At 44.7% G+C, this 13,008-nt stretch overlaps 2 protein-coding genes across 3 annotated transcripts in view; both read left to right on the top strand.

The window, feature by feature from the left end:
- Nucleotides 1–5,116, top strand: part of LOC122542515 (transient receptor potential cation channel subfamily M member 1-like) — an 83,011-nt gene extending 77,895 nt beyond the window's left edge. The window contains exon 28 of the mRNA XM_087982213.1: nt 4,354–5,116. Coding sequence (XP_087838339.1) covers nt 4,354–4,433 — 80 coding nt within the window. The 3' untranslated portion in view covers nt 4,434–5,116. The remainder of the gene's footprint in view (nt 1–4,353) is intronic.
- Nucleotides 5,117–10,249: 5,133 nt separating this feature from the next.
- The window catches only part of mtmr10 (myotubularin related protein 10), a 32,773-nt gene continuing 30,014 nt past the window's right edge, over nt 10,250–13,008 (top strand). For both annotated transcript variants that reach the window (XM_043680327.2, XM_043680326.2), the window contains exons 1-2: nt 10,250–10,345; nt 10,426–10,483. In XM_043680327.2, the coding sequence (XP_043536262.1) occupies nt 10,280–10,345; nt 10,426–10,483 (124 nt within the window). In that variant the 5' untranslated portion in view covers nt 10,250–10,279. The remainder of the gene's footprint in view (nt 10,346–10,425; nt 10,484–13,008) is intronic.

Below are 13,008 nucleotides of genomic sequence, written 5' to 3'. Positions count from 1 at the left end.
GTCTGCAGATGCTGGAGATCAAAGTTGAAACTTTATTGCTGGAACAGCACAGCAGGTCAGGCAGCATCCAGGGAACAGAAGATTCGACGTTTCGGGCACAGGCCCTTCTTCAGGAAGGAGGGCCTGTGCCCGAAACGTCGAATCTCCTGTTCCCTGGATGCTGCCTGACCTGCTGTGCTGTTCCAGCAATAAAGTTCCTGAGTGTTGGTCAAGCAATGGTCAAGGTTGAAGGAATGGTAATATTTCCCAGGTTAGAGTGAAAGGTGACTTGAAGCTGAAATTGCAGGTGGTGGTGTCCCATGCTTCTGTTGCCTTTGTCTTTCTCAGTGGTTGAGATTCTGTGCTGGAAGATGAACCTTGGCAAGTTGCTGCTTTGCATCTTGGAGATGTACACACTGTTTCTCCGATGCACTGGTGGTGGAGGGAGTGTATGTTTGACCTGGTGGATGGGGTGCCAATCAAGCAGAATGCCTTAATATAAACAGCACTAAATTGTGGAAGTGCCAGAAATGTTCCTGCATTCTCCAGCTCAGTCACACTGTAAATTCATCCAAGGTGATGAGTATGTGTTGTCTATTTGATGTGAGAAATTACATAAGATCTTTTCTACTAACGAAAACTGTCTTTAAACTCACAAGAATTATAAAGTCATGTCGCTCAGGAACAGACCCTTCTGCACAATCAGACATCCCAGTCTGGCCTAGTCCCATTTGCTAGCATTTGGCCCATTTTCCTCTCAATCCTTCCTATTTTTATTCCCATCTAGATGCCTTTTAAATGTTGTAATTGTACCAGCCTCTACCACTTCCTTTGCCAACTCATTCCATGCACGCACCACCCTCTCCTTGAAAGGTCCCCTCAGGTCCTTTTATAATCTTTCCCTCTCATCTTTAACCTAAGTCCTCTAGTTTTGGACTCCTCCACCCTAGAAAAAAACCTTGGCTATTTACCCTATCCTTGTCCCTCAGGATTTTATAAACCTCTATAAGGTCATCCTTCAGTCTCTGAAGCTCCACGGAAAAAAACCCCAGCATATTCAGCATCTCCCTATTGCTCAAACTCTCCTTGCAAATCTTTTCTGCATCTCTGAAGTTTAACAACGCCCTTCATATAGAAGAGCGACTGGAATTGTACACAGTATTCCAAAAGTGGCTATCCTAATGTCCTGTATATTTGCAGCATGACATCCCAACTTCTATACTCAATGTTATGACCAATGAAGGCAAGCATACGAATCGCTTTCTTTATCACTCTGTGTACCTGCGACTCCACCTTCAACGAACTCTGCACCTGCACCCCTAGGTCTCTTTGGCAACATTCACAGAACATAGAACAGTACAGCACAGTACAGGCCTTTCAGCCCTCAATGTTGTGCTGACCTTTTATCCTACTCTAAGATCAAACCAACCTACATACCCTTCAATTTACTATTATTCATGTGGCTATCTGAGAGTCGCTTAAATGTCCCCAAAGTATCTGACTGTACTGCCACCACTGGCAGTGCATTCCATGCACCCACCACTCTCTGTGCAAAGAACCTACCTCTGCATCTCCTCTAAACCTTCCTCCAATCACCTTAAAATTATGCCCCTTGTGATTGCCATTTCTGCCTTGGAAAAAAGTCTCTCACTGTTCACTCCATCTATGCCTCTCATCATCTTGTACATCTCTAATCCTTCTTCGTTCCACTGAAAAAAGCCCTAGCTCCCTCAACCTTTCTCCATAAGACATGCGCTCCAGTCCAGGCAGCATTCTGGTAAATTTCCTCTGCACCCTCTCTAAAGCTTCCATATCCTGACGCAACCAGAACTGAACACAATATTCCAAGTGTGGTTTAACCAGGGGTCTATAGAGCTGCAGTATAACCTCGCTGCTCTTCAACTCAATCCCCCTGCTACTGAAAGCCAACGCACCATACATCTTCTTAACAACCTTATCTACTTGGTGGCAACTTATGATGGGTCTATGGATCTGGACTCCAAGATCCCTCTGTTCCTCCACATGCCTTTAACCCTGCATTCAGTATTCAAATTCGACCTTTCAAAATGAATCACTTCACACTTTTCCAGGTTGATCACCATCTGCCACTTATCAGCCCAGTCTGCATCCTGTCAATATGCTGTTGCAACTTACAACAGCCCTCCACACTATCTACCATTCCTCCAACCTTCATGTCATCGGCAAAATTACTAACCCACCTTCCACTTCCTCATCCAAGACATTTGTAAAAATTACAAAGAGCAGAGGTCCCAGAACAGATCCCTGCAGAACACCACTGGTCACTGAGCTCCAGGCTGAATACTCTCCATCTACTACCATCCTCTGTCTTATATGGGTCAGCCAATTCTGTACCCAGATAACAAATTTCTCTGTATCCCATGTTCCTTACTTTCTGAATGAGCCTACCATGGTGAACCTTATCAAATGCCTCGCTAAAATCCATGTACAACATATCCACTGCTCGGCCTTCATCAATATGTTTTGTCATCTCCTCAAAGAATTCAATAAGGCTTGTGAGACATGACTTGCCCCTCTCAAAGCCATGCTGACTATCTTTAATCAAATTATGGTTTTCCAACTAATCATAAATTATGTCTCTCAGAATCTTCTCCAATAATTTGCCCACCACAGACATAAGACTGACTAGTTTGTAATTCCCAGGATTATCCCTGTTCTCTTTCTTGAACAAAGGAATAACATTTGCCACCATCCAATCATCTGGCACTTCACTGATGGACAGTGAGGATGCAAAGATCATTGCCAAAGGTGCAGCAATCTCTTCCCTCACTTTCTGTAGTAACTTTGGGTGTATCCTGTCAGATCAAGGGGAGCAATGTATCCTTATGTTTTTCAAAATTTTCAGCACATGTTCCATCTTAACATCATCCAGTTCTAGCTTATCAGCCTGTTTCATGCTGTCCTCACAAACTTCAAGGTCCCTCTCAATAGTGAATACTGAAACAAAGTACTCGTTAAGGACCTGCCCTACCTCCTCCGACTCCAGACACAAGTTCCCTCCACTATCCCTGATCAGCCCTACCCTCCCTCCTGCCATTCTCTTGTTCTTCACGCATGCTTTTTCATGCCTCCTTCTAGCTCTCCTAAGTGTATTCTCCAGTTCCTCCCTGGCTACCTTGTAACCCTCTAAAGCCCTTCTCAAATTTTGGTTACCAACTGCCCTTTGCCACATTATATGCTTTCTCTTTTGCTTTTATGCTATTCCTGACTTCCCTAGTCAGCCATGTACCATGCTTCTTTTCCCTTGGGATGAATCTCTGCTGTGTCTCCTGAATTACTCTCAGAAACTCCTGCCATTGCTGTTCCACTGTCTTTCCTGCTGAGGTCCTCTTTCAGTCAATTCTACCCAGCTTCTCCCTCATGCCTCTGTAGTTGCCTTTATTCAGCTGTAATACCATAGCGTCTGATTCCATCTTCTCCCTCTCAAATTGCAGAGTAAATTCTATCAAATTATGGTCACTGCCTCCTAAGAGTTCCTTCATCTTAAGCTTCCTTATCAAATCTGCCTCATTGCTCAACACTAATTCCAGTATTGCCTTCCGTAGTAGGCTCCACCACAAGCTGCTCCAAAAAGCCATCTCCGACATTCCACAAATTCCATTTCTTGCGATCCACTACCAAACTAATTTTCCCAGTCCACCTACATATTGAAATCCCCCATGATCACTGTAACTTTGCCTTTCTTATTTCCTGATGTATCTAATGCCCCAAATCTTGAATATTGTTTAGAAGCCTGTAGATTTCCCCTTTGTTTTTCCTTTGCGGTTCCTCAACTCTCCGCACACAGATTCTACATCATCTGACCCTAATTAATTTATTGTTATTGGTTTAATTTCAGTTTTTACTAACAAGGCAACCCCACCTCCTCTGCCCACCTGCCTGTCATTTTGATATCTTCTTTGTCACGTCTTCAAAAAACCAAATCAAGTCAGTGAGACACAATTTTTCCCACACAAAAAGGTATGCTAACTAGCTCTAATCAGTCCTTGCCTTTCCAAATGCATCCCTTCCAACAACTTACCCACCACTGATGTAAGGCTCACTGGTCTGTATGCTCTGTTTCTTCCTTCCAGCTTTTCTCAAAATAAATGGCACTACATTAGCCAATGGCACTCTTCCGGCACCTCACCCATGGCTACTGATGATGCAAATATTTCAGCCAGGGGTTCCTGGCTCCTAGACTCCCACAAAGATCTGGGAAACATCTGATCTTGAATGAATTCAACTTCAATTAATTAAAACAGAATTACTAAACAATCTGATCAATGTGTGATTTGATGATGAACAGGATTTGAATGAAGGAAATTCAGAAAAAATTTTTTTTCTTGCAAACAGGGATTGACTCTTCAATGCCCTTTGAAATGGTTATTCAAGGGCAGTTAGAAATGGACAACACATGTTGGCCTTGCCAGTGACACCCACATCCAATGAAAGAATAAAGAAAAATGTTGAATTACTTTTCCTATTGATTCCTTATTTCAGGATGTAAGTTAAACTACTAAAGCTGTTTTTAATTTTGTTTCCTTTTATCTCGATTTATTTCAAAAATACTTTCAGAAATCTTAATTCCAGTGCTGCAGGCGCTGAGAGTGAACTAACAATGTGCTGTAACTGTTTAGACTCAATAGTAACTTTTGTCAGTTTCAGCTACTTCAGCTACTGGATCTTGCTGTCTGGTAGTAGACATGCTGAGTTTGTTTCTGTTTATACAGTGAATTTATTGTTGTCAAATTTGTGGGTAATTTGCTGCAATGTGCAGAGTGACTCAAAGTACTTATCATTTTCATATTTTAACTCTTATTGTCACTTAAAACTACACTGTTTTCCATGGTTTTAGTCAGTAACTTAAAAACTAGAATAAAAATGTTGGATTTATTATGACTGAATTCTTTAACATTTTTAAGCCACCTCTCTCCTGTATGTGAACAATGTTTAATTAAACTGTGATTGATTCTAATTCAGTTTTGTGTTATGGGCATACAGTGTTCATGGTGAGCTGCTCCCTAGCTATTGCTTCCATTACTATTCCTGTAAAATCTCTGACATTTAACCAGGCTGTTGTGAACCTTGGTCCAATAAATAAACCCTCTGAAAAGTTTCCGATGAGATCTGTGCCATCTGACTTAGCTCTGGACTTTGTCCTGTTGTCTACTATCCATTCCCTGTTTATTGTCACTTGTTTGTATATCCTAAATTGCTATACTACCAGTCCTATGTAACTTGAAATTTCCCTGTGACCTCTCAAATATGAATTTTGGCTGTTGTCCCAGAAATGATTCCAACTCTTCTGTTCCCACATATTTTTCTTTATTTCTTTTTTCTTCACCTCACCTAACCCTTTGTCACCTGTCTTCAGGTCTCCTTTAATTTCATCTTTTTGGACACGCAGCCTTCCCGATATCCTTTTGGCTTTGATGTTCATGGAGTCTCTGATATTCCACAGACCTTTTAAAAATAGCAGGCAAGACTTGATTTGGATATCCCGCCCCTCTTTCTGATCAATTTTTGCTGGTAGGGGAAGGGCATTATTCATACATTAAGAAACTTACTTTATTTCACCTAAAATGCCTCTTGATGTTTGCCCATGGTGGATACTGGAAGAATTGGCATGAATGTTGTAAGCATAAAGAGTGATAGGTTGGTTGGCATGGATTATGGTTTCTAAAAGTACTGTGAGGTTGGTGTAGTTGTCATGGAGGCTATGAGGGCCTTTGGGCATGAGTGATGGTAGCATCAATTAGCATGAGAGGCATGGAAGGGGTATTGGGGGAGCGGGAGTGAGAATGAAGGATGAGGGCTTGAAGGCCTAACTTTAAAGGAAACTGGCAGTGTCCCAGAGGAATGAGATGGGCCTTTTAAGCAGCCCAGCTTGGTACTTGCCCTCCCAATCTATCTCCAGGTGAACAGTTTGACACCATCCTGCACTTGCCCCCTCTATAGTGTTGAGGTAAAAATAAGGACTGCAGATGCTGGAAACAAGAGTCTAGATTAGAGTGGTGCTGGAAAAGCACAGCAGGTCAGGCAGCAACCGAGGAGCAGGAAAATGAAAGGCTTTTGCCCGAAACGTTGATTTTCCTGCTCCTCGGATGCTGCCTGACCTGCTGGGCTTTTCCAGCACCACTCTGATCTAGACCCTCTATAGTGATGTTCCTGTCATACAGAAAAGTTTCACCTGAAGCAGACCTAACTTCCACTGAATGCCTCAAGAATGAAAATTTGGCCAAAACTCTTCAAAACTCTTTGACCTTCCAGATTCTCTTGCTGCTGTTCAAGATTTAACTCTCTTTTGGTAAGTCCGCACTTCTTTGTGCCTCCTTAGCATCCTCCATACTCTACTTGCTGATCCTCCATCCACTGGGGACTGACCTTGCCAACTCTTCCCCCTCTTACTCACATGTCCCACTGCCAAGTCTATGAACTCTTCTGGTCTTTCTCTGCGGATCTTCCCCTAGAATGCCTCATCACTAGTCAAGAAGTTTCTTGCCATTCACTAGTTTATTGTGGATGTTTGTATTAACATCATGGCCTTCATGGAAACTTGTCTGAAAAGTGATAACACTCACCAAGGTGAAATCCTCTCACCTGACTATGCCTTACATTTCTAATCTCAATATACTGTTGTGATGGCAGTGTTGCTGTTCTGGCCTGACTCCTTACTGCCTTCTTCTATAAGCATCTCAGCTTGTTCCACCGTCTCAGCCCTCGTTTAAAATCTTCACTTTCTACACCCCATTTAAAAAATCCTCTAATTGAGATATTTTCCCTGTTTGCCTCCCTCTGCACTGAGCAATTTCTCATTCTTGGAGATTTCAACCCTTATCTCTCTCCTTTGAATTCACAGTCTTTATTTCCTTGTTAAATCTCTTCAATTGTGTAAACCCTTAGTCATGGTGACACTCCTTGACCCTGCCATCTCCTGAAGTCTTACTACTGCAATCATATTAATCCCAGATCAGCTCATTTCTGATCACTTCCTTGTATCACTCACCATTACATTTCCTTTTTATGCCACAATTCAACCTCTTCTTGTGTCCACTCCTGGGAGATACAATCCATAATTAACTCAAAACTGCACTTTCAAAGTTCCAAACATTTACTACAACATTTCTGCAGCTACTGATTTGCTCAACTATGTGCTCACCTCCAACTTTGATACATCAGTTCTCCTTAAAGCCATTATTCTCATCAATTCCCCCTTGCTTCTTGAAACCTATTATTCCTCATCCCTCCCTCAAAGCGTAATGCTTGGCTTAACATTTTAGCAAACTGCTGTGCCATCTTCAACGTCCCTTTTGTCACCAAAGATTTTGAATGCGTTTCTATCACTTAAATTTGTTGTCATCTTACCCAGAACTCCAGGTTTGAATTCTTCAACCAGGGTTTTATCTCTGCCATCTGTTGTACAGAGATAGCTCTTGTCAAATGACATTGCATGTGACTGTGACCCTTCGTCAACCTTCTCAACCAGTCTGCAATCTATAAGGAGAAAGTGAGGTCTGCAGATGCTGGAGATCAAAGTTGAAACTTTATTGCTGGAACAGCACAGCAGGTCAGGCAGCATCCAGGGAACAGGAGATTCGACGTTTCGGGCACAGGCCCTCCTGAAGAAGGGCCTGTGCCCGAAACGTCGAATCTCCTGTTCCCTGGATGCTGCCTGACCTGCTGTGCTGTTCCAGCAATAAAGTTTCAACTGCAATCTATAACCTAATGACTCTACCATCCATCTCTAATGTCTCTCCACCATTGGTTGACTGGCTGTGATTACTCTGTTCTGGTTCCATTTTTATTTATCTACTTGTCATCCACTATTGGTTTGGCATGGTAGCTCAGTGGTTAGTACTGCTGCCCTACATCTCCAGGGACCCGGGTTTGATTCCACACTCGGACATCTGTCCGTGAGGAGTTTGCATGTTCTCCCCGTGTCCTCAGCGTGCTCCACTTTCCTCCCACAGTCCAAAGATATGCATGCAGGTTAGGTGGATTGGCCATAGTAAATTGCCCATAGTGTCCAGGGATGTGCAGGCTAGGTGGATTGCCCAGGGGAAATTCAGGGTTAGAGGATAGGGGAATTGGTCTGGGTGGGATGCTCTTCAGATAGTCACTGTGGACTCAATGGATTGAATGGCCTGCTTCTCCACTGTAGGGATCCTACTGTATCACATGCAAGGACTTTTCTTCTTGCTCCATTGTTATCACCATATTCAAAGAAATCTCTTTGTTGTCTTCCTATTTGTCACCTACATGTTGCCCTTTGGTCACAGTCACCACTCTGGATATCTCTTCTTTTGTAACAATATAAGACAGCACATCAACATCAAGTACCAGATAAGAGAAATTACTTCCAATCTACTGTTGAATAGCTATCAAATCCAGCCCTCCCCCTGGCAACATACTAAGTTTGCGTGTTACATTTGACATCAAGAGGAGCTTTGGAACACACAATTGAGTGATCATTAAGCCTACCTATTTCTACCTCTGGAACAGAATCCAACTTTGCATCATCTGAGTTATTCTGTTACAGAACATTGTGTTCATTCCTTTGTTATGTCCAGATGTGATTATTCCAATGTACTCTTAGCTGGTTACCCACACCACACACTTGAGATCATCAAAAACTCCTTTGTCTGCCCTGAATCCCATTCACCTGTTGATCCCACACCATCAGAGGGGTGATGTTTCCCAGGGCTTGATCTAGACCCACAGCCCATTCATTAGTCTCTAGATCCACTCTTTCCCTGATCTTATCCTAGACATGCAGTACTTCCAGATTCTGGATCAGTTGTGCTGGAAGAGCACAGCAATTCAGGCAGCATCCGAGAATTGCTGTGCTCTTCCAGCACCACTGATCCAGAATCTGGTTTCCAGCATCTGCAGTCATTGTTTTTACCATGCAGTACTTCCAGCCTGTTGTCCTCATGGTCCCAGCAATGACTCTGCCCTAAGGACATCCTTCCCTTGTTCATGTTGTTAATGCTCCCACAACCCCAAGGCTCCTTGCCCGTGTTCGTACCCACATTGGTTTCATGGAAGCCCCTCGTAGGGCCAAGTCAAGATTAGAGTGGTGCTGGAAAGCACAGCAGGTCAGGCAGCATCTGAGGAGTAGAAAAATAAACATTTCAGGCAAAGGCTCTTCCTCAGAAATCCTGACCTGCTGGGCTTTTCCAGCACCACTCTAATCTTGACTCTAATCTCTAGCATCTGCAGTAGCCATTTTGCCGAAAGGTCAACCTTAGTGGCCCTGCTCCCACCACCCTGACACTGTCCTCTTCCTGGCCCCACCCACTCTACTTTTGACAACACTGCTTTGCCTCTGGGCCTTTCCTCCCCTCTGCACCACTGACCCGCTTTTCTGAGTTAAAAATCACACAACACCAGGTTATTAGATTAGATTATTTTACAGTGTGGAAATAGGCCCTTCGGCCCAACAAGTCCACACCGACCTGCCGAAGCGCAAACTACCCATACCCCTACATTTACCCCTTACCTAACACTACGGACAATTTAGCATGGCCAATTCACCTAACCTGCACATCTTTGGACTGTGGGAGGAAACCCACGCAGACACGGGGAGAATGTGCAAACTCCACACAGTCAGTCGCCTGAGTCGGGAATTGAACCCGGGTCTCTGGCGCCATGAGGCAGCAGTGCTAACCACTGTGCCACCGTGCTGCCCATTTATGGTCCAACAGGTTTATTTGGAAGCACTAGCTTTTGTTCAATATATAATCTCAGTTACAAGACACTGTAATCTTTCGCTATAAATTCCGTGTCTTGTGATTTTACGCTCCACACCCACCTGATGAAGGAGCAGCGCTCTGAAAGCTGCAGCTTCCAAATAAACCTGTTGGCCCAGACCTTGGTGTTGGGTGATTTTTAACTTGTCCACCCCAGTCCAACACTGGCTCCTCCACATCATTGCTGCCATCTCTCACGAACCAAGTTCCCCACTGGCCCACCCCCATAAACCCCCTCCGTGACTCCACACCCACTCCCCTCCATTCGACCCCCCGCGATTCCGCCCCTCCATCGGGCCCCGCCCCAGACACCGCCCACAGGCCCGGCCTCCAAAACTCCGCGCCTCCATCAGACCCCGCCCCTCCACCAGGCCCCGATCCATTAGACCCCGCACAAAGTCCTGCCCAAATCCCGCCCCCCCAACAGGGTCCCACCCCCGTCAGACCCCACCCGCCAAAGCCCCGCCCCCACCAGCAGGCCCCGCCCCCATCAGGCCAGGCCCCGCCCCTCCCACCCGTCCCTCGGGATGTTCCGCGGCTCGGGGATGAAGAGCTCGAGGCCGAGTTTCAGGAGTTACCTGCCGCCGGCGGAGGTGAGGCTGAGTGCGATGTGTCAGGCCGCGGTCTCTGTCGCTCTCTCGGTGTCTGCTGTAACGGCTGTTTCTTTCCGTAGAGCTCCTTCCCGAGCCGGGCCGAAGTGAACCGGGTGTGTGAGGCCGCGCTGTTGCCGGGTGAGTCTTTACTCGAAGCCGGGGCCGCGGAGGCGGTGAGTGGGGAGGGAGGCGGTGAGTGGGGAGGGAGGCGGTGAGGGAGGGACGGCGGGCCGCACTGAGAGCTAGGAGTCTGAGCCCGGGGTAGAAACTTTGAAGGAAAACGGAGAGAAAAGTTCCAGAGAAAGGCCCCCTGAAGTGGGAGCTCAACGTGGGCTGTTATGGGGGCGAGGGACCGAAGGTTCCCTTGTGGGTGTGCACCTTGGTAAGAGAGGGTCTACTGTCTGAGGCTGGGCTGCAGATTGTGCCCAGGGTTTGATGTTTTCTGAGTGAGAATCTGGTCAGGCAGTTTATTGACCAGAGTCTGGGGAGAACCATGTTCTTGATCAGAGGTTACTGGGATCAGTAACAGCTTGATGGGCCGAATAACCTTTCATATTGAGCAACACCAGGCGACATTAAAATGGTTTGGCAAAAGAGAGGAACGATGGAAGCATATTAAAACAAGGGAGTGAGCTTCAAAATTGAGGTGTTGCTTTTACTGTTCAAGTAGATCCTGATTGCCCTAGGACCCAGTATATGTTGCTCAGATTGATTTGGAACCAATGTACATTTGGGATACAGCAGTGGGTCAGTTTTTGTACAATCGTTAAGTTCCAGTTTTGCAGCGATGTCACAGTTGATCACAGTTGGAGGGTGAATTTCACTTCCCTGCAGTGTCTCAGATCTGACTAAAGGTAGATTTGATTGATGCTGTGTATCTTGTAGTGACTAATTAGGACATACTGTTATTTCCAGCAGCAGTGTCACACCAATCTGTCAGGTGTCTCAGTTACTTTGGTCTGAGTCTGAGAGACTGGAGCACAGGATAGTACAGGATAAGAGAGAGAGAGAGTACTCCTTGGTATGGGTAGGGGTGCAAGTTTTGACAAAATAGCTTATTTCTAAATAATTTTAGAAAGTGTTGTCTCATTCTGTCACAGCTGTGTAAATTTCCTCTTTTGGGAGCAGATGTCATTATTGATGGGACAATAATTTGGAAGGCTGTCACATTGGAACCCAGCTGTAGTATGATTGGGCATGTCGGTGTCTCACCAGTGGAAATCATCATCATTAATGCTGTAACCTAATCATCAAATTAAACAAGATACACACAATTTTTCTATTTTAAAAGGACATCACTGAGGGAACACTGCGCTGTTGGAGGGTCAGTGCTTGGGGGAGGGAGATCTGTTTGGGAATTGTCAGCGGGTCATTACTGAAGAGCTGCACTGGTGATGGGCAATGTTCTCATTCAAAGAATTGAGATGATCTGGATTTTACAGGGTGAAAGGGTGTTTGAGTCAGAAAACCTCATTTTTTAAAAGGTACTGGGTATGCAGTTGTTCTGATGTAACCCACAAGGCTATGGGTTGAAGTATTTCAATGTGGGACTAAACTGGCTGGTTGCTTGTTGGCTGACTTGGGCCTAATGGATTGAATCCTTTCCTTCCATGTCATAAATGTATTTGCTTCTACCGGAGTTTTTTTGTGCCATAAAACTCAGCAATGGTATAAAATGAACTGTGGAATCGCTCTGTCCATGCTAACTGTGCTGAACTGGATTTTGAATGGATGAAGATATTTAGTCACAAGTGAGTAGTAGCTCACGTGCACCTTCTTGAGGGCAGGTAGGGATGGGCAATTAATGCTGGCCCAACCTGCATCCCATTGGTGAGTAAAAATATATTGACAGCATTATTGCTGTGGTAATGTCCGGGTGTTCCACTGAGTTACACTGAGCACTTTCAGGCACTGGTACACTCGTGATAACAGTAATGATTCTATGACTCACATGGCAATGAGCTTTAATAATTCAACACAAAACTTATTGTTTAACCCACCACAAAGCAAGTATTTTGTGTTGTATGAACAGTTGAAGAAATGGCAGAATGAATATTTCCTGCACACTGTAAGAGGGCTTAGGCCTTTTGCTGACTGTTGGTGCAGTGATTGAATGTCTGATTTGTTTTGCTTTTGATGGACTGGGTACAATGTCTGACGTTTTCCACGTAATTGAATTGTCTTGTGACCCTGTCTCAACTACTTACACGTGTATGCACTGTTGGCAACGTCTTGTGTCTGTCTGATGAACTTTGATGGGTGTTTCCATCACTGTGCCCATTTTATAGTTTTCAGTGATAGCAAAAATGAGGAGGCTATTCAGTCCCTTGGAGACAGTGAGGTCTGCAGACACTGGAGATCAGAGTTGAGAGTGTGTTGCTGGAAAAGCACAGCAGGTTAGGCAGCATCCAAGGAGCAGAAAAACAGCCGTTTTGGGCCGGAGCCCTCCTTCAGGAATATTCAGTTCCTTGGACCTGTTGTATCATTTAATAAGATCATGGTTGACTTGTATCTTAACTTCAACTACCTGCCTTGGTTTCTACCCCTTAAACCTACAGAAAATGTTTACAGTCTCAGTTTTTGTGATTTTCAATCAGCTGTTATTGGGGACATATGTTCAGATTTCCACCTACTGTTCTGGTGAGAGAGATCTGCTGGAACAT

This window comes from Chiloscyllium plagiosum, unplaced genomic scaffold (genome assembly GCF_037043375.1).
Source record: "Chiloscyllium plagiosum isolate Xiang-an unplaced genomic scaffold, Cpla_swu_hap1 HiC_scaffold_42, whole genome shotgun sequence".
NCBI classification, from domain to species: Eukaryota; Metazoa; Chordata; class Chondrichthyes; order Orectolobiformes; family Hemiscylliidae; genus Chiloscyllium; species Chiloscyllium plagiosum.
The sequence above is the reverse complement of the archived record's forward strand: the minus strand, read 5'-3'. Positions and strand labels throughout refer to the sequence as shown.